Source organism: Diorhabda sublineata, chromosome 7 (assembly GCF_026230105.1).
Source record: "Diorhabda sublineata isolate icDioSubl1.1 chromosome 7, icDioSubl1.1, whole genome shotgun sequence".
Taxonomy (NCBI): domain Eukaryota; kingdom Metazoa; phylum Arthropoda; class Insecta; order Coleoptera; family Chrysomelidae; genus Diorhabda; species Diorhabda sublineata.
The window spans coordinates 14,857,680-14,884,803 of NC_079480.1; the positions used below are offsets into that span (position 1 = coordinate 14,857,680).

A 27,124-nucleotide genomic window follows, 5' to 3' on the forward strand; every position below is an offset into this window, starting at 1 on the left:
GATATTTTAGATAAACGAAAAGGTGGTTGGAGTACATGATACAATTCGTAAATTTAGTACCAAATCCAAATTGTAAAGTTTGAAAACTCAAAAATTGAAAGCTACAATTTCTACATTCAAATTGGATTTTAATATTAGGTAGCTTTTGAACAATATCCAATGGAGAAATGAGTTTTTGAAATTTTCGGAAGCCCTAACAATGCACACTTTGCAATTAGTTAAAATTCTATCCCCAATACTACCACCAATAATAAATTCGTTTCTTCTTTTTTATTTTTCAAACAATTAACGTGGTGTGGATGCTTGTGACAGGTTATAAATAGCATTAGTATTAAATTTCATCCCCTGTCAGCGGGAGTTAAGTTAGGTTAGGTTAGGTTAAGTTGGGTTAGGTGTTAGGCAATTAGAATGTAGTATATTTCTTACTGAAATACATTTTAAATATATATTGTTTTTTCATTCCATAATCAAAATTTCGAGCTGCGTAATCTTCCGTCAAGTGTGGTCTAATATTCATGACAATCACGATCACGAGTTGGTACATTAGAACAAAAGTCCAGATTAAATTTTGTTTTCCATATTTTTCCGATGAAGTATATGAATTTCAAGCAATAATTCCACTTAATATAAATACAGAAAGTACCGGGTGGGCAAATATAAGAAAGGAAATTGTTCATATATCAGGAAAAATTTACAGAAAAAAGATATAGACATTCGGTTTTCGCTATTTTGAATTTGATTAACTTTATTTTCAAAATTCCAACAAAGAAAAAACAAATCGTCAAGCTCCTTGTTAGATATCTTTGACCACCGAGGAATTTTTTTAAGTCTGGGAACAGAGCATAATCAGAGAAGGCTAAATCTGGCGAATAGGGTGCATTAGGTAGCAATTCAAACTTTAATTCATCAATTTGGGCCATTGCATTAACGGATTTGTTAGTTGGTACATTTCTTGATGAAACAACATTTACTTCTAAGTAAAATGCGGTGGTTTTTGCTTGATTTCTTCGCTCAAACATTGCAATAAGTTCGCAGTTGATAGTTTTTTCTTTTTCAAGGTAGTCAATGGAAATTATCCCACGCGGATCCCAAAAAAACGACGCCATAACTTTGCCTGCAGATGGAACGGTCTATGTCTTATTTGGAGCCCGTTCTTCTTTTTCAGTCCATTGTTTTGATTGTTTTCTTTTATTCCGGGGGTGAAGTGACCTTTCTTTCTGTAAAAAATTGCCAAAAACTCGATGGAAACATCTTCACGACGACATTTTTAACCAATTGTGAGCAGACGTGGCACCAATCTTTACCATGTCCAAATTTTCACTTTTTGAAATGCCTCAAATATCTGTAGCTCGCGCACTTTGAGTCGACGATCATCCAGTGGATTTTCTTCAACATTTCTGGCGTAGTTACCTCATTTGGTCGACTGTGATGCTGGTCCCTGCAGGTCGTACGGTCTCGTCTAAACTTTAAATTTTTTCTATGTTTACAAGTTCACTATTGATGGCTGCCAAACAAAAATTAAACAACGTGGCGTCTTCAAACTTGAAGCATAAGTTGTATATATTGAGAAATCACAATATATGATATATAGCATTCTCGTTGCTAATTGAATTGCATAGATTTCATATATTTTATATTGCTGAATAAAAGCTCTTTCGAACAACTTCAAGTTTATAAAAATCGGTTAAGCACAACTGGACTTCTTCTTCTTTGGGTGCCCTCTTCTAACTAATAACCCTAACAAAGTTATTTCTGTCTCTGGTCCTTTTTATCAGTGTCTAAATCAGCCATGAAGCCTGTCGTCTAACAGGACGGCGATTTCCCTAGATTTTCCCTTCGATCAGAAGTTGCAAAAGTTGCCTGTCCCTATAAGTTTCCTGTAGGTACTTATTCTTTGGACAACTGGACTTACAAGTATTATTAGTTTTCTCCGAAGCCGTTCTGAGTCGGGACTACAAATTCTGATTTTTTGTAATTTTAAGTAAACAATTTTTCTTAAATTTTGTTCTTGGTATTTTTAAAAAGCGATTCAGTTTTTTTTATATATAAACGTCTGTTAGTGTTGATGTAATTTGAAATTCAAACGAATTCAAAGTGAATCGAAAGCAATTATAACTTTGAAATATATTTCTTGGCAGAATCGAGGTATTACTACCTTCATGGAAAGTTAGGATAATCAAACAGAATTCGACGAAAGTTAGAGTCGGTTAAGTGAAGTTTGATTCCAATATCACAACCGCATTCAGGTTTAGAATAATAATGATTTAGTTATACACACACCACCACCAAATTATCTGCAGGACTACCTGAGTTGAATTATATAAACGAGATGTTTGGAATGTAAATTTACGTTAAGAATTTTTCTTCAAACATATAGTTGGCTGATGATACAAGTTTTTCCATCATTTAAAAAAGTTATATTTGTAACGAAATATTTTGTGGACAGATGAGACTACGTTTCATAGTAATGGTGGATTAAATCCACCATAATATGCATTACTGATCCTAAACAAATCTCTGTTGGATGTGGAAGATCCAATATTAGAGTCGTTGGACTGCAGGCATTGAAGCTCAAAATGTTGTCAAACCTCCGAAATCTTTAATGCAGCTCCGATTTTCCTGAAAATTTATAATTAAGCTGATGTTACCCTACATATCAAGATCTACGTGGTCACCAGTTGATCAAATTGTTTTTAAGTGTCGAAAACCACCCCTTATCGAAAAATACATATAAATATATCATTTAAAGCTCATTTTTTTCAAAACTATGCATTTCTAATGAGTCAAACTTCCATATGTCGTAAATAACCTCCAAATATAGTATTTGGTACAAGGAATAAGTTTAATTTTGATTTTCAATGAAATTGCATTAGTTTTAGTGTAATTATTTTTAGTTTTAATTATTTTACATCTCACTGAAATTTTAGTCTAAACGACTTTTATCAGTAATCATTTGAAAGGTCTTTTTAAGTTCTTTAATGACTTTATATAAGCTTTATAAGCTTCATTTTTGTTTATGACAATTTTTTCGATAAAATGCATCATTACAGTGTTATACGTGAAAAACTATTGAAAAATGCGATTTTTTTGACGAAAAATCTATAGCATCAAGCATACCCTGATAGGTGGGTAAGACGCGGGAGTTTATTTATTTGGCCACCCAGATCTGCAGATCTAACTTGTTTTGATTTTCATTTGTGGGGCCGAATAAAAGATCTCGTTTACACCAACAGATGTCACGATAAGAGATGATATGATTGAAATAATACGACAGGCAGTAGGAAATATTTTAATGGTAGAAATTGAAACTGCTGTCCTATCCACCAATCAGCGACTGATTCAGCCTAATAGACGTTTAAAAAAAATGTCGTAGTGTTGATTCAGTTTACTTTCGAAAGATTTACTTGAACTATTAAGTTTCCATTCAAATCTTTCAAAACTAGTAACGCCCTCTATATAATTTGTTCCTTTTATATATTTTGAGTGTGATGAAATGAAATTTTTCATGATAAGAAGGGTTGGCCTTGATATAGGAATTTCTCCTCTGCAGAATTGGGGTTGTGGTTATATGTTTGTTATTGCAATAATACAGATTAAAAAAGAAAAAACGAACGACGAACGGTTCTTTCCAGGTTTGGAGATTAATTTGTGATGTTTTTCTTTAATTTTGAATAATTTTTTGTACTTTTAATTTGTATTTTGTTATCTATCTATGTTTCTGTTTTCAGTTTCCACTTCTATATAGAATATTAGTCTTGTATAAAATTATTTGGTATACTTTTTAGTGCAGTTCACGGCACTACTCACTCCACGTTCAGAATTAGTTAACAGCTCAATACTTTACAACGTAAAAAATGTATAATCATTCGCCAACTGAAATTGTAGTTTTCTTCTATGAATTTTATCTTTAGATTTTTCTATTTGTGTTTTTATGTAAACAATTTTTTGACTAAACTAAAAAAAAAGGTATCCATTAAAAATTAATTTCGAAAAGTCGGAATATAGTGATTCCTATATGTGTTTCCTTTGTTTTTATTTTAATTAACTGTAAAATCATTGAAAATTACCTCGAGCGAATCCTTTTTACATTATTATTACAAAGTAATTCAATTGAACGTATCAAAAACTGGAAACTTCAAAAGCAAATAACTCCAAATTGGAATTGAGTGCTTTTATGTTGTTGTCAGAATAGTGAGTATACAAAACAAAATTAGTTTCAGAACACAAGTTGATCTGAAATAAATCAGATTCAGAGAATGGTTTTGACGATTTGAAAACGTTTTTATACATCTACGAGTATCAAAAATTTCTTTGAGATTTATTCGCTTTTAGGGAAATTCGCTACGAATTACCATAATGTTAAATCCGTTTTTACAAAAACTTAACCCTTATTATATAATGCTTCTACAAATGTATACAGTGACTCATATTTTAAACCCTTGTGGCTACAAGGGAGAAAGGTACATTCTAGTAAGTAGTCCGCAACCTTAGCAGGTTCCAATTTTCCTTGGTAGCATTTTTCAATTTTAGTGATATCTTAATCTTCAAGCTCGTCACTTGAAGAGAGAATAGAAAAACTGTATTTTCAAAAATATATTACATCTCAATTTATAATATGCATCGAGCATTTTTTTTTGGTAAGGTCAGAAGTTATCCTGAAAATTTTCAGTAATTTTGACAAAAGCTTCTCTTTCTTTTTCATTTGAACGTTCAACTGGACACAAACCACAGAAATATCTTCCGAATAAGCGTTTGAACACCTCCACGTTTTTTACCGTTTGCTTCGATTTTTTCGAAAATCCTCTGGTCAAGGAAAAATAACAGTCGCTTATGTGATTGATAGATTCGTGCTATATCATTAGATCACTCAAGGGTTAGGTTAGGTTAGGTTAGGTTAGGTTAGGTTAGATTAGGTTAGGTTAGGTTAGGTTAGGTTAGCTCCGAATATATGACTGAGGTTATTCAAATGTACTTTAGCCTCAGTAAATCGATTTTTGCGTTGGGGGCTTGGGAATTTAGAATTTATATTCTAGAAATTTTATATTATGAGGGATGTTACTTAAGTTTTGTTATACGAGTGCTATTTGAGTTCGTGCAACGATTTTCTATGACTTTGGATGTGGATTAAACCGTTCAAGAACGACAGTTGTGCCAGAGAAAAATCGATGCTATACGTAAACATCATGAGACATACTTTGAGATTGAGGCATACCTGGTCATAAGTTCTATTCGCATGAACATTTGGACGACAAAAAGATTTGTTTTCATTAGATACCACATACAAAAAACGACTGTATGAGTCTTTCAACTCGAACCAAATACAACAAAAGTTGTTCGCATACATTGAAGCAAATGATCGCCTGGAAAGACTGGACATTTTGAATGTTACACCGGTATTTGTTTGCCAGGAGTGTTCGAAAGAAACTAATCGCAGAAAACGAATCATTCTCCACTACGACATTGCGAGTTCTCACAGATCAGTTCAAATAGAAACGTTTTTGAACAGTTAAAACATCGAATTGATGGATCGTCCCTCGTATAATCGTTGTTTGGCATCCATTGATTTTTTTTTATTTCTGCAGATCAAATATTAACGTTTTTCTACACTTGAAGAAGCGGTTGATGCGTTCAAATCATATGTTTTTGAAAAGCCATATCAAATTCTGAAAATTTCATTTGTTTCTTTCAAATTTTAGTGGCAACCCTCGTATTGATAATGGTTTACTTAATGCCACATACATAGTCTTTACATTCTCTATCATTTAACGTACAATGATTTATAGCTCACTACTGACCTTCAGGATTATACAGGGTGTCCCGTGACGAGTTAAAGCTATCTGTAAATGGCAAAATACTTATAGGAAAATCATGAAAATTTCTACGTTTAGGTTTTCGGATACGATTTTTTTAATTAAAATATTTTCAGAGATGGCCGATTTACGGTTCTACCAGAATTAATGTAACTTTGTTATTTTGAATAGAACACCCTGTAAATTAATACGTTTTTGAAATCTTCGTAAAATATAAGTATACTTTTGTCTGAGAACTTTTTTCGAAACATGCATACTTTTTGAGTTATTAATTTTTTTGTAAAAAATTTGACCCTGATAAATTATTTTTTTACGAAAATACCCTCAAATATATGAAAATGGTTTCTGTTCCGTTGCCTTAAACAAGGTCAGACGTATTTGAATCTATGTTGAAAAATTTTCCATTTTATACAGGGTGCGTATAAAAAGTGTTCATAGTTCAACTTCATAAATATCAAATTTCTCAATTATTTTGAATAGAACCACTCGGTTTTTTCTATTTTAATGCATTCAGGGGTAAAGAATAAGGTAAATTCATGTTTACTTTCCTATACCTAAGCCTTACCGTTATCCAGATATTAAATTATTTCTGTAAACTTTTAGACATGCAGGTGCGGTCTAAATTTTATTTATTCGGGATTAAATTCAGATCGAGTTATTTTAACTATTTTCGAAATTATCAACAATTGACTAATGACAGTTAAATAAGTGTCATTTATTCCAAAGTATACCAAAAGTATACATAGAAATTAAAACTTGTTGAAAAATACAATAATAATTTAAAACCTCAAATATCTCGGAGACGACTGAAAGTTGGAATAGGATTAGTGAATAAAATTTGATTTGATTTTTTTCACAGACCACAAGATAAAGAAAAATAATTGAACGCATTAAAATAGAAAAAAACCTGGTGGTTCTAGATAAAAAAATGAAGAAATTTGATATTTTTGACGTTAAACTTTGAACACTTTTTATACACACCCTGTATAAAATAAAAAATTTTCAACGTAGATTAAAAATTTCTGACCTTGTTAAAAGCAACCCAATAGGGGTATCCTCGTAAAAAAATAATTTATAAGGGTCTGTAACAGTCAAATTATTTACAAAAAAATCAATAACTCAAAAATTGTGCATGTTTCGGAAAACTTCTTAGACAAATGTATACTAAAATTTTACGTAGATTTCAAAAACGTTTTAATATACAAAGTTATATTCGACTTCCGGTAGAACCGTAAATCGGCCATCTTTGAAAATATTTCAGTTAAAAAGATCATATCCGAAAACCCAAACGTAGAAATTTTTATGATTTTACTATAAATATTTCGCCATATACAGATAGTTTTAACTTGTCGTGGGACACCTTGTATTGTATTTCGTATTGAATTATCAGGTTGAACTTTCCTGCGGTATATCGAAAGTTGAAAGTTACTTCCGAACTTACCGCTTCAGTTGAAACTTAAAATTTAACATTAATATGCATCAAACTCAAAGTTATCGTTTTATATATACGATTGTTTATTAATTTTATTATAATACAGAATATTGGAAACCATTCGATTTCTAGTAATAAATTTAGAGATTTTATCAATTCTATATATCACAAAATTAGAATATGGAACATTAGAGAAAGAAATAAAATAAAAGAAAAGCAAATACAGGGAAACTATGTAACGCGAAAAAATCATCTTTTCTAATGAAATACCCAATGAAATAATAGTAGAAATATATAAAATGGTAGTTGTACGAACGAAAGACACAGAAAAATGACACCTAGAACGAAAATGAGATTCCTAGAAACCAGAATAGGTAGAGCAAAAAACAGAAGAAGACAAAGGAAGACCTGGATGGACGAAATCTTTAAAGCGATTGATAGAGAAAAAAACTACATGAGGTATTACCACAACCAGAACTACGGATGAACTGGAAAGAATGTACTTTGGGAATACGTATCAACTGTGGAACTGTTTTGGTCGCGAATTTTATATGAAATTTGTGTTAATCTGGCAATGTAATATAACTGATTAGGTGTGTTTGAATTTTGAATCTAGTTCAAGATCTCGAACGTTCACGGCTAGTTTTTCAAAATATTCCAAATATTTTTATACTCCAATTATATTACAAATTGTGCCAATATATTTGAAATAATATCAAAATAATAAAGGTAGACATTAATTCATGGATGTCGAGTGAACAAAATTTTTCAAATTTTTGGTTCTCGATAAATTTAGGTCAGGGACTGCTACTTTTTATTTATCATCAACAATCATAATAAACTCAACATTTCATAGAGAAACTAAATTAAGAATGATGTTGAAACAACAAACCGGTTGGAAAATAATTAAGACTAAATTATTATTAAATGAGAAATAAAAAATCTATTTTACTAGTGAATAGTATTTTCAAAAAACATTCAAGGCATAACAAAATCCAAATAATTTTCTTCTCCAAATAACCATTATTCAACAGAAAATGATCCGAGGGAGGTGAATCTGGCCAAGGGTGCATGAGGTGGCAATTCAAACTTTAACTCATCAATTTTGATCAATTTCTTCTTTTTCAAGATGTCGCCAATGGAAATTACCCCACGCGCATCCCATGAAACCAACTCTATGACCATACCTACAGATGGAACGATCTTTGCCTTATTTGGAGCAGAGCAAATTCACTAAAACGTTCTCTATTGATGGTTCCAGCGTGGCGTCTTCAAAATTGAAACTTGTTGTAGAGATTATTCATTTTCTAATACAGTAGCAACTACTGCCATCTCTAGGTCAGGTCATGTACTTCCGGGACCATCCTCCACCTAATATTTTATAAATGAACATATTTCCAGCTCTGTAGTAGTGAATAAAGGAATAAACGAAAATTTTTGCTTCATCAAATATTTCTTTTAAAATTCCAATAGTGGACACGTCTTCAAATTGTGATATGTATCAAACTAAAGAAGCTGAAGCTGAAAAAAAGGAGAAGAAAAAAAAAACTAACAGAACTCCAGGTAACAGCATGAAAAGTTCATATTTCTAAGGATGCAAATGAGAAATTGACCAAAATTGATAGTTCTTTATTAGTAGTAACGTTTGACCTTCAACAATGTTTGTCTAAACTTCGTCTATCTTGTAGTCACGCTTTTTATTAAAGAAACCTTTTGTCATTTAACTTGACTATACATGATTGGAAAAAAAAATGAATACAGCTACTAGTCCAAAAAATAATGGCTAAAAATCAAAGAAGGTTGTCAGAATTTGAAGGAAATAAATTCGTAGTCTGGTAGAACATTTAATATGATCTACCAATTTACTCAGTTTTCATAGATCTTTCAATAACTCACGATACTGTCAATAGAAATTATTTGTTCATCATTAGGAACAACCTTAACATCAAAAAAAGTCTTACCAAAATGAAAGATAATATAAAAACGAATATAAAGACAAAATTGGTTTGAAAAGGTCAGGGACACTAACAATGTAAAAATCCTTTCAACATCTGAAAACGAGCTCAAGGAAAATTGTAGATCCTTCAACTTAGATCGAAGTTTATAATAATGACAACACCACAAATGAAACGAGCAATTAGAAGTTTGTCCATACAACTGAACTAAGAACGAGTTCAAAGTTATGTATATTTTGGGATGGTATTGAAGACGACGGTGAAGAGGCGTTAGATATATATGGTAAAGGAAAATATTCAGAAGGATACTATGAGGTGAAAAAGAGAGAGAGAGGCTACGAAGAGCAGATAATGGAATAAGGAATCTATCCAGAAGAATATAGTGGCTGGTCACACATATAAAGAAGCAACAAAACAAATGATGGAACTAAGAAAGAGAAGAATTCAGGACTGGAAAATGGAAAAGCAAAGTAAAAAATATGAGGCCACTTTTTTTTCTCATGTTCTGTATAATCTCGGCTGCCTTATCATTATTTTGCTATTTATTGCTGCGATCAATTCCTCTTCAATTATTATCACTTCCTTCTTTTTCATTTTCTTGGCTTCTCCATCTTCTTTCTATTTTTGTTCTTCTTTCAAAATATTCTCTACCTTTTGGTTGCCTTTATGAGTACGAACAGAACTAGGAAGTTGAAGGTGACATCCAGGAGGTCTACAGAGATGTTTATGAAAAACAAACTCGTTTGATTTAAATCGATGGTTACCGCGTGGTTTAGCTGGCTGCTTCGCAGTTATTCAAGGGTGGAACTTTCTCGCTTCTTCTATTTATTGGGTGGACTGAAAACCGCTTGTTTGGTAGATGTTCTATAATCCACAACTTAGCTGCTGCTGATATTACACCACTATCAAACAACATTGTACAAAATACAAGATTTTTTATTTTGAATAAAACGTACAATGACTCTCTAATGATTTGAGCTGTGCTCACAGCGCGGGTGCAGTGGACATCCACCAAGATCTTTGAATACTTTGTAGAAGTGGTTGAGTCCATTGAAATGTTACAATTTCAGGATTTGTGGAGTCGTCACCCTTGTATTTCGGCCGCCATCTTGGAAACTGGGGTGCAAACATCTTTTTTCGCGATATCTCAAAAACTATGCGTCTTACAAAAAATTCGTGACAACCTAATTTGTTACAAACTGTTTTTTCTACAAATGTGTTTATGTAACTTTTTGCTCTAAATTTGAAATTAAAGAAGTTATAAGCAAAAAAGTGAGAAAACTTTTATAAAAATTTTCTTTTTTGCCCTATAACTTTTTTCATACACAGAAAAAATTACTTGGTTTAAAAAAATTTTTTTTAGAATATATTTACAATGAAAAAAATTCTCTCATGAGCATTGACGAACCCTGTAAACTTTTGAAGTGCTGTAACAGCGTTTTAAATGAATGAAGTTCAAAAAAAATATAGAAAAAAACTTTTCTCAAAAAATCATCTACAAGGTTAATCTGAAGTTATTTTTTTTTTGAAAAAATGTATGAAAAAAAGTTATAGAGCAAAATTTTCTCACTTTTTTGCTTATAATTTCTTTAATTTCAAATTTAGAACAAAAAGTTATATGAACATATTTGTGGACAAAACAATTTGCAACAAATTATGTCTTCACGAATTTTTTGTAAGACGCATAGTTTTTGAGATATCGACCCCCCACATACTTGAGATTTAAAAGTCGATCCATCAAATATTCATTCAATCGATTTGCTATCCAGATGAGAGTTTTAGATAAAATATTTTACGTTTGAATTGATGTTTTTCGAGAAAATTTTTCAAAAAAATTAATTTATGCGTTATATATATAACGTAAACATATTTTTTAACTAGACTAGTGTTTATTTATACATCAACAACAGTATAAATACGACAAGTTTTATTTATATCGGATCTAAATTTTACTTTTAGCGTACGGTTAAAATTAGATCGAAATTCTAAAAATAAATGGACATTATTGCACCTTGGTACATTCATTTGTTTATTCGTAGTATACATAAAACGAGAATTTCTTGGAAAGTGACTAAATGTTCCAGATGCTTTTGAAAATGTAGATTCAGGGGAAAGTTGATCACACAGAAGCGAGCACGTCTCTAATTGGAAACCGTTTCCATCATTATTCAAAAACCTCCTTCATAAAGTTTGGTAATGCACAAAAATATACAGGGTGGTCGTTAAATCTACAGAACTATAATCAAAATTAGGAAAAAAATAAATAATCGTATTCGAAAGCTATTATCTATAGTCTGTATGACATTTGACGTCTCTTGGGCACACTAACACTCATTTTATTCATAACTCTTAATATTCGGACATCTTAGTATTGAAGAAAATTTTTTTCTAATGATTTAACTTCTTTAATATTCGATGGAAGCTCAGGCTTATTCGTCTCATCTTTTTGACATTTCCCAAGTTGATTTCCTATGAAAAACCTCTCAAATACTTAAACTCTCGCTCAATACAAGAAGTTGAATAGATACAAAGTCCCGCATGTTAAAAATAGAACTTTTAGGTTAGGTTACGTTAGGCTAGAGCTTTTAGAACTTTTAGTGCAGTTTCTGAAAAACACTAGTTGTATTTTGAGGAAGAAATATCAGCTCTAAGCTTTCTAAGTTTTTAAGGACTAATATAAACGAGTTATCAGCAAGAAGTCTTGACTTCATTCTAGCTTCATACAACATCGGATATTTTACAATTTTCCAAGAACACCTTGGATGTTTGGATCAGCCTAACACAATCATAAACGACAATAAAATGTTTAAAGACATTACAACCTACCGGTATAACTAGACGTGTCTTTTTAGCAACGTAGAACGGTGAATTCTGAATGGAACATCAGCATTTGTTTACCAAAAGTTTTCGTAAGAATCAGGGAAACCAATCGCCACGGCAATGCGAGTTGTCTTACAACAGTTAGAGCAAAAATGTTTTTTAACAGTTAAAAATGATTGTTCCAGGCGCGTTCGTTGCTCTTAATGGAGAATTCTTACAAAAACAATCAAAGTTATTGTTTTTATTTATCTATTCCCAAGGTTAAGTAGCAACCTTCGTAGATCTGCTAGCACTTAAACGAAAAATATTCCAAAAGGTTGATGAAGTAAGTTAGACGAAGGTAAAGATGTGACAATGGATCAGTGGTAATTAGAGCTTGCGCGCTTTTTACCAAAAATGAAATAATGAAAAAAAAAAACGGTTGGTAAATTATTATCTAATACATCTGCTGTTTAAACAAGGTTTATTCCAATCTATAATTGTTAAAAGAGATATAAATAGAAAACGGAATACATGATGATGAAGAACGAAGAGATTACTAGGAAACTATAGTAGAAAAAATTGTGTGTTGTAATAATAAATTATTATTTTTATTACGCATGTTGTTTATAATATATAATAAATTGTTTGAAATCAGTTGCATGAATGAATCAATAAGAATAGAAGAAAATATGAAAGCCAAAATGGGAACCAACAATCGATAACGGTCACAGCATGTGAAGAAGTTGATGATTTCAGTTCAACTTCTAATGTAATTGAAAATCGAATTATGATATGAGAATGTTTGTAATCATCGATATTTTCTTATTTTTATGGTGAATTGAAACGTAAATTGGTTCATAATTAATAGTAGACGTTACTCACTTCCCTCGGACAACAGTTTTCGTGTTCAATAGAAAATTACGAGGCGTGTTTACGAAACGAGTTTGTGACAGTTTTTTAGGTCGTTGTACGGTAACATCTGGCAAAATTTTATTTCTACAACCTGGATTCGAACCAGGTTACGTCATGTGGTATCTTAAAATGATTTTTCGTAGAAAAAAACGTGACTTGTTATTTCTAGTTACGAAATAAATTATAACTTTCGGGGTAATTCTCGAAGGTAATAAGTGCGGAACCAATAGGTGTCTAGAATGAGGAAGTATATTTTTTTAGTTCATTTTAGTTCAACGTTCAACGATCATCTATACAGTGTGCTTACTAGAAAATAAAAAACGTTCCGTGGAAGTTCAGTTAATGATCCATAAAAGACGTGCAAAGGAATTTTAGGACAAAATTTCATCAGTTCAAGATCTTTGTAAGGAACAAGATGTTGCAGCTGTAACATTTGAGTTTATACAAAATCTACCATTGTCTCACATAATAAACCATTTTTACGAACTCGTCCGTAACATAAACCACGAAGCCGGTCATGTCCACTTAAATCTGTGGTTTATTTTGTTAGAAAGATAATATTTTCTATTTTAAAACATTTGAAGTGTACAATTGAGAAGGGCACTTGACCCTATCGCGAAAAATAATTGTCATCACAGAATTCATAAGTATCCGAAGGAAAACGCTGGAAATTATATGGTTATTCAAAAGACTTTTGCAGTGAGACAAACTGGAGAGAATTAGACATAATTGGAGTTTTAGTGAAATTTATTAGTGTAATGAATCATTTTTTACGATCTCGTCCATAATATGGACCACGAAGCCGTTCATGTCCGTTTATATCTGTGGTTTATGTTATTATAAAGATAATATTTTCTATCTAGAGACATTCAAAGTGTACAATTATGAAGGCGTTTGACTGTGACGCGAAAAGTAATTGTCATGAGGATTTCGATTAACAAAATTCATAAGTGTCCGAGAGAAAAAAATTGTAGACTGTTGCAGTTAGAAAAACTGGACAATAAAGCATTGGAGTTTCAGTGAAATTTTTTAGTGTGATGAACTAATTTTTTCACGATCTTGTGCATAACATGGACCGTGAAGCCGGTCCTGTCCGGTTATAATGGAAGAGTCTAAAATTTGATGAATGCGCTGGATCGTTGATATTATCTTATTTACATTTATTTATCAGTATTTTTCCATACGTTATCATTCGTTTTCACCAAATGACCGTGATTTTGGAGTCATAAAAAATTGTTCGAAAGCATGAGAATACGTCGTAGGAGAATACATTGATTTGGTTTTGAATTCCAGCTCATCATATACAATCATAGAGCTAAAAACAGAAGATGTTTCAGAATATAAGAAATGATGGCCAACTTTGTACAGTCCCCAAAAGACCAGAAAAAATCAATCGACATACTTGAGTTTCCAGTATGATTCAGATCGGAAAGGAATTTATTTATTGATCGATTAAACATTCCTTCTCATAAAAAAACAACAACAAATTCTTTTTCATTTTCATCAACCAAACCTCATGATTTGAAAGTGCCCATCAATAAAAAGAAAATAGCCGCGTGGGCCGTTGACCTTTCACGTTCTGTTACTAGTGACCGTTTTTGCTAGCTGCTCCGTTTTTTTATGATGGCACAGACCGTCGACAGACAATTGATCAACTGTCTGAAATCAGTAGAATATCTTGGAGCTCGGTTCAGCATACAAATGACTGGTTCTTCCACCATGAAAACGCATCTGCACACTCAGTCATCACTGTTAGCCAGTTTTTGGTTGAAAATAACATGGTTCCGCTGCCCCACGCACCTTACTCGCCTGACCTGGCTCCGTGCGACTTTTTCTTGTTTCCACGCATGAAAAGGGACACGAAAGGACTGCGATTTGAAAACATTGAAGACATCAAGAAAAGAACGAGACAGGAGCTTGCAGCCATCTTTAAAGATGAGTTCAAACACAGATGACTTGTGAAGATCTCGCAGTCCACACAACTAAAGTGAACTTCCTTTTGATGATTCTGGTGTTGTTTTGGACCCATGGGTGGATTTTCTGTTGAGCTAGTCTGCCGCTTCGAGATTTGTTTTGTTGCTCGAATTACCTGGCACCCAAACGAGCTGCTGTTCACCAGTTGTTCAAAAGTTAAAATAATTTTTTATATACGATAAACAAAATTCGAAAAGATCTAGATATACAGATTTCGTTGAACTGACAATGTTAAATATTAAATTATTCAAATGTTCTCATAATGACGAAGCAATTTGCACGTATTATACTTTAATAAATTGCCTGTTTCAAGCTTGTATAAAGCAAGAAGACGCGCCAAAGGACAATAGGAGAATAAGACAATGTCTTAGGGAATGAGTTGTATAAAACAGGAGATGAGACGATAATTTCAATGTTGATTAAGGAAACAGATTCAAATTATTACAAACTAAAATTTTAAGACGTTATAACCAATTTTTATAAAGCAATAATTGGTTTGTTTTAAAAATGGACGAGGTATTAGTATAAAAATTAAAAGGAAAGTTATAATTTGAATAGAGAAAATTTTTAGATATGCAAAAACAATTTAGTAATAGATATTTCCAAAATATAATTATTATACAATTTCTGAAGAGCCCATCAAATTTTTCACATCGATTCGGAGGCGTTTTATTTAAGTTTCAAAAAGACAAAAAAGTCATAGGGAGTTAAATCCGTCGAAAACGATGGCAAAGCTTAAGAAATTATCCTCTATAACGATAATCACAGCTAGAAACACATGATATGGTACTCAAAACTAGACTCTATTCGATATTATTAGCAACAAAACAAAAATTAAACCGATTTATGAAAGCAATGAATCATTTTATTATTGTTTTCAATTTGGTTTAAAGTTGAATTACGTGATTTTTTTTTAATTAAACTTTTTCGTTTATTTTTCCTGACGTAAAATATTCTCTCAAAATATTTTCAATCTGTATAAGTGATAAAGTTTGAAATGTATGCTTTCAAAACTCGTAAACACATTTTTTTATCAACAAAAGATGAAAGTAAGTGTCTAATTAGCATGTAAGTTATTGAACAACTATATTTCAATATTATTGACGCATTTTGTTCTATATTAAATATAGAATTATATAAATAGATCTGTTGAAAGGAGCTTTATTGAAGTGGTTTTTTTCTATTAAACATATAATATCGGAAACTTTCCATTACCTAAGCTTATTCTTGAAACTTTTTAGGAGTGAAGTTAGTTGTGATTGGATAATGTCAACTCACAACTTTGATTTTCAAAACAATTTATTAACCAAATCGGAAATAAATCAAACTATTAAGAACCCAGTATCAGTATACAGACCGCATTAAATTCTAAATCTTATCGTACACAATAATAATTATAAAATCAGTAGAAAAAGGTATTTATGGTCAGCATAAATAATTGAAGTTCTAGTTGACAATTTACCAAACTGAGATAAATACGATATATAAACAATCCATTGGTAATGAAGAAATTAATGAGGTTTAGAGTTCATAGTGATAAATGTGTTAAAAGACTTTTGAATCAGTTATATGATTAACAGATCTTTAGAAATGAGATTTGTTCTCTAGCTTTCTCTTTTCACAGCCTCTTTTCCTTTTATCTTATTCTTCTTCTTTCTCCCTTTTCTTCTATCCTGCTCTTCCTTGGTCTTTCTTTCTTATTTTTGTAAGTTTCTGCTTCATATTCTGCATTAATATTTTTTTCTCACAATCTTATAATTCTTCAAATACCAATGTCAAAATGTGTATGAAAACTTTTATGTACGAGGATGATCCAAAAAGTACCTGGCCTGACCTAGAAATACCACTGTTTTAGAAAGTATACAATATATACAGCATGTTTCAAGTTTGAAGGCCCAACGTTGTTATTTAGAATTTGTAAATATGGTAAATAACCATGGATGAAACTTGGGTCCATTACTTCACAAAAGAAAAATCAAAACAATGGACAGAAAAGGGAGAACCAGCTCCGAAGACTGTTTCATCTGTAGGTAAGGTCATGGCGTCGGTTTTATGGGATGCGCGTGGTTTTACTTCCATCAACTACCTTCAGAAAGGAAAAACTTTCGACGACGAGTTTTATGCGAAATTATTGCAACGTTTTTGGTTTTGCAGGTGTTCTAATCCTCCAATTCATCACTTGTTCTGGTCTTGTGAACTATCTTTATGTATATTTAAGTTTGGTTCCGAATTTCCGTCATCTCCTGCACTTACAATTATCTTATTTGCTTATAATATCATCGTACTTTCGTTATCTTGCCCTAGTATCTGACCTTATACTGTTCAAGATTTTTCCTACGTCAGTTTTCTTCTTTGTATCAAATACTTTTCCAAAATCTATAGAACATAGTTTAATTTTTCAGTTATTTATTCAATTATGAAACTTGCATCTGTTGCATCTTCTTTGGTTACAGTTTTTTATGTTTTTATATCTTTTTATATCTATATATATATATTCTGTTTTGTTAATCTTCTAGGGCTTCGAATGTGAGATATATTTTCTTCATAATGACTTTTAGTATTTCTGAGCTTTTAAAACAACTGTTGCAATCTGGTCTATCATTGATACCTTCTCCAATTTTATATATCACTTGTTTTATCTTTTCTTAGTTTTCCAGCTTACATCCTTTATTTTCTTAGTTTTCCGCTCCTTTTTTTATCTATTACTCGAATTAGAACTCAAGATTTGCAGCATTTGATTTAGAAAAATGTATGAGTGAGAATTCCGCTCTAATTCCTTTCAGACTCAATCAATTCACTCATATTACATCTCAAATGGAAAAGATTTAATTTACTGAATATTTTTAGACCAAAAAGAACAACTTAACTTAATTAGAAAGAGTCATGTTTGAGAATAACTTACCAGGGCTTAAGTTGAGTGACATGATGACAAATCTAGACATAAATACCGTGCATTTGAAAAGAAAATGAAGGAAATCGTTAAATTTTTTGGCTCTATAGAATACAAGTCAAATAAAATTCAATGTACCATTAATTTCAAATCTAAAACGCGTTTGAAACATATTTAAGAACGATATATCCGTAGAAAAATTATAGTGAGGTAATGGCATATTATTTGATTTGATCTAGGAAGAAAAATGTATTTTTCATTACAAAAAATGTAAAATATACGACACGATACATGAAAACATTAGAAAATTACTTACTTCATTTCGAAATTATGCATCTCCTCTAATGTGAGGTTATGAGCGACATCCAATAGCTGTTTCATGTTTTCTTCTCTTTTCAATTTTCCCTTAACACTATCCTGCACGTTAGACACAAATTCACTTCCGTTCTTCAGTAATATCGTAGATACATTCGTATGATCCAAACTGACTGAAGGTTGCTGTACTACTATCGTCGCCTGGGGCGTTTTCCTGGTGCTACCGCTACCGAAATGCACTGGGTCTAGAGGATTAGTAGTCACGTTAATAGGGGACGTGCAGGTTTGTTCTAAATGTGCTCCCACCTGCCAAAATTCGGAATTAAGTAAGTCAAAGTACTTACACGGAAAATTAGAGATGGTTACGTTATTTATAAATTAGTTTTAAAAAATGAAATTCCTCGAAATGACTTTTATAGATCAATTCTAGAAAAATATGCTTCTATTTTCCGGCGACTTTTCTAATTATAAAATAGGAAATTTGAATGTAAGTAAAAAGTAGGAAAGGATTTACTTGTTTTAACTAGAAATCTATTTTAAATTATTTAGGGAATAAGATCATTAGCCCAGCAATAAAAACACAAAAATTCTGGAAAAAAATATATTTATTATTCATTATTTTAGCTCAATACACTTTTTCAAGCGATGTCTAATAAGTTCAATACCCTTTTTATAATAAGAATCGTGAAGACAAGACGCTGAAATATTTTTTTCAACTTTGGGAACATAAAATAATCCGAGGGGGCTAAATCTGTAGAGTAGGGTGTAAGGTAGCAATTTAAACTTTTCGACGATCATCCAGTACCGCTTTGTGGATTTTTTTCAACTACAAGTAAATAATATCAAATTACTTTCTATAACTCGAGAACAATCCAACTGATTTCGCTAAAAATTGATGGGAAGATCTATTAGAACCAGATGAAGGATACAGGATAATTCTTATCCTGTTTCAATGGACGTTGTTTGCGAATATTTTGTCACACTGGAGTTTTCCGAAGAAACCCCAGGATTGTAATATCTTAGTAGAAAAGATAAGTTGTCATTTTATTAAGTGGTTAATGAATGAACAATTTTATTCAACCGACGATGATCAAAAGTATATTCGAATGTTTGTCATTTGTCAATATTTGAATGTTTGTGGTCTGAATCTAGAAAATACTGGTCAATTATATGTGACATCTTCAGTGTGGGGCAAACTTTCTGCGATATTTCTTCTTGCGACTGATAATAAAACAAAAAATGTCGCTTCTCGTAAGGTGCTTCAATGAAAAGGCTTTATCACTAACTTCGAGTGCCTTCAGTAAAAGAGATCATTATGTTTATTAGAACCGCGCATTTCAGTGAACTACCGGATAATCTTCTTCTGGAGCTCAAAAATAAGGAATCTCCAGCTCAAAATCCCCCAAAATGCTTTCCATTTACATTCAAATGAACTGAGACACTCAGTTATGTAAGCATCTCATACTCAGATAATGCTCATTGCTCAGTGAATGAAAAACTATTTACATCGATTACTGTTTGCAATAATCTAGTTTTGTGTATTTATTTACTTATTTTGATTTGACAACGTGACGTCCTAACCTCACTTTCAATTTGAGTTCACAAAACTCACTAAAGCACTCGGACTCACGAGACTGCTCGTAACAACTCAGTCAATAATTTGAGATAAGAATAAGATGCAATACTGTACGAGGCTATACGAGTGCGAGAGTGTGGATGACGCGCTCACCTTCAATCCCATTTTCTCATTGTCAGTTATTCGGACGCAAGTCAAACTACGTAAAGATTGAATAAATCGAGAGTGTGGATGATAGTATTCTTGTAGAAAGAAACAACTTAGGAATCGGTTTAACAGAATATTTTTTTGTTACGTGAATGTTTATAATCGCTTACTCGAAAATATTGACTCCCAACTCTAATGTTTTGTTGTCGAAATCTATTTTCGAAAGTTTGTGTATAGCCGTGTGAGTGTCTAAGTGTATATTAGTTCGCGTGAGTGACGATAATGAGAAAAATCAGCGAAACGTATAAAATATTAGAAGTCACGGGAATTCCGTGATCTACACCTTTCTACAATCGATATAAATATATTTTCTCATATATATGAATTGTTGTTTTGATAAATTTCATACATAAAAAAGTTATACATCATATCGGTGTTGGTTACGAGGTATGATCGAAAAATAAAGTCAAATTTTATATTGAAAACAAAGTCTAATTCTGATTAGAATCTCTTCAAACTAATATCTTCATTTTAATATTTCCTTGACGACATATATAAGGTAAGTAAATCTAATTTAACAATATACACTGAAAGAAAATCTATAACTGGATTATTGAACTTTTTCTCTATTCAAACCAAAAACTTTGTCATCATAGTTTACATAGTTTAGTTTACTCATATAAAAAATGTGCCATTATGAATAAAATTGATTCAAATTATATCTTGAGAAACATATACGAGGTGTGGCTATTAAGTACCAAAACTAGCGCTTCCATGTAAAAAACACGCATAGGTTAAAGCCGCCAGTCGTTTAACCCGAAACCTACTCTTGTCTATAAACAAATAAGTGTAGCCGTAGACCTCGATTGTATCGGAATTATGTATTGATCGATGTAGAAATAGATTGTGAAATTTCACATTAAATTTGGAAAAAATGCAACTGAAACTTATAAATTATTGAAACAAGTGTATAACGATGAATTTTTGTGTTTTAGAACGGTTTAAACGTTTTCAAAATGGCCGAGAAGATGTAGAAGATGATCCACGTTCGGGTCGCATTTCCACATAATTTTGCTCTGACCTTATTCGTCGGATCTGTGTGATTAAGGGGTTAAATCGGAATCAAAATGTACAAGATTTGAGTTTGTCGAGACTGTGAAAGTGAAAGCGGCGAGCGTCCTAAAGGAACTGACGAAAAAAGCTTTCTGAATTATAATGGTGTATGTAACTGCGTTTGAAATTTCCCAGGAACGCGGTAAATACTGTTCCAAATCCAAATAAATTGTTCGCGAAGGCAACGAAGAGATATGATCCAAGAAATAAATGACCTCATGAATTTCTCACAGAAATAGCTGCATACAATATATTATGTCTGAAAACTTTGAGGTTATAGGCGTTTTATGCGATTTAAAGTGCAGTCATGGGGGTGAACGACAAATAAAACTTTTGTTCTAAATTATTTAAAAGATTTCGTCGAATTTTATACTATGGAAGAATAGGGTTGATTATTAGGACCAAAGAATAGCAAAACTATTTTATATACCTCAATAAGAGGCTAAATAAAATTGGTAAATAGGCGGTAATTAGTATACGAGGTGTTTCAATAAAAGATAATCACGTTTCGAGGATAAAAAGAAAACTGAAAAATATTTGGGGTTGATTCGTACAAATATAACTTTTTCAATATTAGATTTATTAAATAAATTTCAAGTGAACTTAAACATTATTCAATTTTACACCAAAAACATGAAATAGAATTCAATTAGAGCAGGTGTTCAGAATGTACTGTGTATATTTTTTATAAACAATCCATTGAATTGGAATTCTAAACGGTTGGGAGTCAGCTACGAGGTCAGCTTGTAAGGGTAGATACAACGATGTAGTTTTTCATGCCAATAGAATGCGGAGAGCCTCGAGGCTCAGTACTAGAACCTATTTTGTTATTTCTGTTTATAAACGACATCCCCAATCTAGAAATTAGTGGTAAAATATGTTTTTTTGTAGACAGACGATACTAGTTTTCTTGAAGCAGCCCTGATCTAACGGCACTTCATAGGACCAAATCTAGTGACCTAATCACCCTTAAATCATGACATCAAACCAAAGTTTCATCATATAAAAGTAAATTGCAGTCTTTCTGGGACTTGTTGTAGACAATTTCTTGAAATAAGAGTTACCGAGATCAGTTTCCAAAAACTGAACTTATCCACCTACTTAACACTTTTAACACTTAACACAACATTAACTTAATACCTTTCTGGGAAACAACCCTAAAAACCATCAATAACACCCCGAATGTATGCTAAAAATAGATTATATTGACTGGGGGTAGTGTTTTTTTGAAATTATATAGACTATACCGTCGTATAAGTCCGAATTGTTTCAGGAATAATAAAAAAAGTCAAATTTGAATATATGCATGAACCACGTGTCGCTAGGAATATTGATTCACTGAATACAAAATCGATTATTTCGATTCTTTGTTTGATTTATGGGAATTGATAAAACCGTATCGTGTGAAATAAAGCTTCATCAGTAAAACAGTACTTTCCAGCAAATGTATTATCAATTCGTTGTTTATCTAGAAACCAACGAGAAGAAATTTCTCTTGGAGAATCCAACGTGGCGTGTTCAACTTGAATCATACGCTGTATAGATTGTGTACTTTCTAATACAGTGGCAGTTTTCTAGTAACTACCGCTATCTCTAGGTCAAGCTAGGAACGGTATACGTACATTTTAACTCTAAAAATGCATCACATTTTAAGCGCATTTTTTGCATTAAATTTCTGCATACTCGAAGCTGTAGGGGTGCAGAAACGAACGAAATTTTACGCATTATTAGGTAAAAATTGATCAATAAATCAATCAATATATGATCTCATTGATCTCATTGGTCAAATGACATAAATTCACATCAATAGACATCATAAGACATCGATCAACATCAAATGACAATAGACGTCTATTGAAGAGATAATGAATATTGTCGTAGAGACTTTTTTCCCATACCAACTGTAAATATAGAAAAATGGACGTTTAATTTATGTCATTTTCCATTCAATAAACCAAGAATTTTTTATTTATCATGGAAACTTCCTTTTATAAATTGAGATTTGCGTTAATACGAGGTCTGGCTATTAAATAACGAGACTGCGCGCCTAGAGGTCGCCCTAGACGGTTGGGGTTTTTAGCCATCTTGTCATTGCACGTCCCAAAACATGTTTTCATCACTATTATAGTATTTGTGCAGTAGCGGTTTGAAACGAAGATGTTTTCTCATTAAATTGAAAAAAAAAACTCCGACTGAGTGCTATAAATTGTTTCCAGAGGTCTATGGGGACAATTCTCTATCTAGTGCACGTGTTTTTGAGTGGTGCAAACGCTTTAGTGATGGCCGAGAGAGCACTAAAGATAAAAAAACGGTAAAAAAATTTTACACGATGAATTTATGTGTTTGTGCGGGGAGGGGAGGTAATATTTTCGTAACCAGTTTCGTTATTTAATAACCAGACCTCGTATTTACTGATTGATAACGTTATGCACGTCTTTCTATGTTAGGTTAAGAACTGGATTACACTGAGTATATATAAAATCTTGAACGTACCCACGTCTAGAAAAATTATAACCACTGTTGTATCGTGTATCACTTACTTCTCGTAGACATTTATTCAAACACACGCTTCCTCGCTTTTCCATAGACCCACCGCCGCTCGATCCGTAGACGGCTAGCGTGTGAAACGTTGGCGTCGCGGCGCCGTTCATTTGACACGACGTCGAAGGCCTCTGAAAGCCGCTACTATCTGACGTTTCGTTAAAGAAATCCACGCGTAGATCAGGTGGAGGAGGCGTTATACGGGAAGACGTCGATGATAAGCTTGATCTTGTTCGGTATTTTTGTATTTGACGATCATCGCTACCGAAATTTTCTGACGTTTGGTGGTGGTATTTGTTAGGGGAGCGAGTACGCCGGCTAGTTTTTTTGTGTCTAAACAACATTTAATACGTTAATATTTAATTGGGTGACATTATGATTTTTAATTAAATTGAATCGATCATTTTCGTGGTTTCCTATTTGAAAATACTTGTTAATTTTGAATCTACACTGTGTTAAGTTGAAATTTCATACTGAACACACTATTTAAATAACCACTACACCAACACTGGTGACGCGTTTTTCGATCACCAAGCTTAAACTCAGTTTAAGACGATGAAGACGATAATTTGATCATTCAAAACGCGCGTCAGACAGTGTAATCGTGAGTGTTGGGGTAGTGATATCGTGAATAGTGTGTTCAATATGAATATAATCGAGTTATCGTCTTCAGAGACTGAAAGTACACTGTTTACCAGCTTAGGTTAGGTTTCAGTGTACCAGTCTCTGAAGACGATAACTTGGTTATGGAAACGCGCCTCAGATAGTGGAATCGTGAGTGTTTGGGTAGTGGTATCGTGAATAGTGTGTTCAATATGAATATAATCGAGTTATCGTCTTCAGAAACTGAAAGTACACTGTTTACCAGCTTAGGTTAGGTTTCAGTGTACCAGTTTCTGAAGACGATAACTTGGTTATGGAAACGCGCCTCAGATAGTGGAATCGTGAGTGTAGGTGTAGTGGCTGTGAAAAACAGTGTGTTCAGTATCTCACTGTACTATAAATACTGCGAAAAATGTTAAATGTCGTTGTGAGAAACTAAAGATCTTATTCAATCGGGTGCCTACGATGTTTCCGTACGGCATTAGATGTTTGTTGCAATATCAAAAATTTGGTAGTCCAATAATCAAAACTTATTGGACTCTGATTATCCTTTGTAGCTCCCAAATGTTCTCTGATATATTTTTTTATCTAAAAATGGGGACGCACCACTAAGAAAGTGTCTTGGACCGTTGAAATCAGCTGTAAAAAAATTCCAGCAGCACCTACTAGCTAAAAGTCTTTCTGTGTTCACTGGAGAACCAAATGTCATTCTAGCTTAGTTATATATGCTATATATACATTGCTGGAAGCTAATAAAGTTGGAAGTAGAGACTTTCTAGTTGATTTTTTCCAACCACATCCTGATCTAAGAATTAGAAAACCAGAAGTGACAACCATCAATCGGATACTTAGACTCTATAAAGTGGATCAATTCTTTTCCGCTGTCTAGGAAACAAAAATCGTATAGCTACTGTCAAATGTCAGTTGAGGTGCTATGAGTGATTCAGGATTTTTCTATTTTCCTTCGACTGCATCACTTCGCAGATAGAAGAGATGGTCCACCATGTTCTCAAATGGGTTGGACAAAATTGAGTTGATGCCAGATTTCTTGTACTTGAAACCCATGTGTTGCAATGATTATGGAGAATCTCAGCAACCATTTTACCATGGAAGCTTGGGATTTGACTAGAAAAAAAACGACAACAAAAAAAAGAGTATAACAAGGTTTTTGATGATGAAACTGTCACTGTTTTGACAGCTCCGTTTATAAGTGAGATTTCAAACTGATATAGTATTTGAGTAGATCTGTAGCCCAATGCCTAAAGATGTAATGTTAAGGCCAAATTTGACCGGACTATCTATAGCACGGTTATATTTGTCCTAAATTGTTTTCGTTTGCAAACATTTTTAAAGTTTTCGTTATTGTTCATTCCAAGGTTTACAAATTTTGATAAAATCCATTACCAAATAAAAACTCAAACGTGAATGAGATCTAAGATATTGCCATAGATAAATAGCTCGTGGAAGGCTACTCCGATCTCTAGATTTCACAATAGAAGCCTTATTATTGAACAAAAACAATGACATGGAAATACGAATCATCATCATCAGCCAGCTGTTAGATATAATCCTCTCTTAACCTAGACATCTTGGATCCAGTTTGAATATATCCTTTTCCATCTAGTACGTGGGTGGTGGTCCTTTGTTTATTGTATGCTTCATCCCTGGAGCTCTATCTGTGATTTGACTTCAGACCAGCCCAGTTTCATTGTAAATGTTTGACTCTTTCAATTGCTTCAGTAACTTCTCTTTTTTTCTATTGAATTCTTCGTTTATTCAGTTTTTCTGTTTAGTTGACAGGTCTAATGGTCTTTTAGAATTCGGATCTTATTATCCAGGTATTTGTAGGAAATACGATTGAATAGATAATAGATAATAATATAATGTGTAGATTATAAATCATAAGTCTGAAAGTTTCAAACGATTACAACTATTTGGGAAATTATTTCCACATTTACATTACACCGATTAACAAATTGGCAGTATTTGTACGATTAAAATTGATTTACATACCTGTGTTTTGGTCTTGGTGAATCGGTTTCTTCGGGAGAAGAACTAGTAGTTCTTTCGGCTCTTCGTTTCGGTGAATTTTTCCCCGTTCTCTGTTTTTCAACGTCGAGATTCTTCTTAACATTCCTCCTGTGTTCTTTGGGACTACTGCTGTTGAAGCAAGTATCACTCATAACTTCAATTTCGTCTAAATTTTGCGCTGCTTGTTTGTAACTGTTTCTTCTTCGAGCGTCTATCCTTAAAGCTTCGATTTGTTCGCGCATTAAAGAATCCACAGTTTTTGTCTCTTTAATACGATCAGTTTCTGTCATTTTTGACGTACTATCTTCCATCGAGGCTCCCTTTTTAGGCTCGCTTATCTCGAAAGTGAACATAGTTTGATTCTTAGCTGTCGGAGGAGTTTGTTGTTTAGCAGTAGCAGGAGTTTTTGGAGATAAAGGACAAGGCTGAAGAATCGAAGTTTTAGAATTATCCAGTATGCTATCGGAAGAGAAAAAATCCATCGGTTCTGGATAATCTAAACTGTCGTCTGTTCCATCGGTTGCAGTTACCGTGGTAACTATCGTATTCGAACTGTCTGTACTGGTGTTAATTGTTGTTTCTGAAGCAGTACTACTGCCCATTACTATCACTTTTGGTACAGATTGACTCTGGAAAATAACAAAATATGGATTTAAACAGTGGAATTGGATACAATGATGAAAAAAACAAGCGTAGTCATAAATTTAATGTCGAATATGATTTCGAAATGTCTCTAAAGTAGGAATATTAATTGTGATCAAATGATTAGAAGCACCAGGTAATATATTCTGGTTACCAAATTGTTTAATCTACTAGAACAAAAAATTTCATGTCTACTTTAGATTTTTATATATTAAAAAAATTGATGATTTCCATTTCGAGTCCGTTCAGGCGTTCTACCCAACCGATTTGCTTAATTTTTTTTTCAATTAAAAGTATTGATGCACAGATCAGCCAGCAATCATCGGATTTCATCTAATTTTCACCATTCTCAAGTTATACTCAAATGCGATTTTCCCCTTT

The 27,124-nt window shown here is 32.6% G+C and overlaps 1 protein-coding gene across 1 annotated transcript in view; it reads right to left on the reverse strand.

Annotated features, from left to right (window-relative positions):
• LOC130446379 (uncharacterized) overlaps positions 1-27,124 on the reverse strand; it is a 128,514-nt gene that overhangs the window by 36,325 nt on the left and 65,065 nt on the right. The window contains exons 4-6 of the mRNA XM_056782601.1: positions 26,084-26,730; positions 23,467-23,800; positions 18,092-18,396 (exon numbers count right to left, since the gene is read on the reverse strand). Of these exons, the coding sequence (XP_056638579.1) occupies positions 18,092-18,396; positions 23,467-23,800; positions 26,084-26,730 (1,286 nt within the window). The remainder of the gene's footprint in view (positions 1-18,091; positions 18,397-23,466; positions 23,801-26,083; positions 26,731-27,124) is intronic.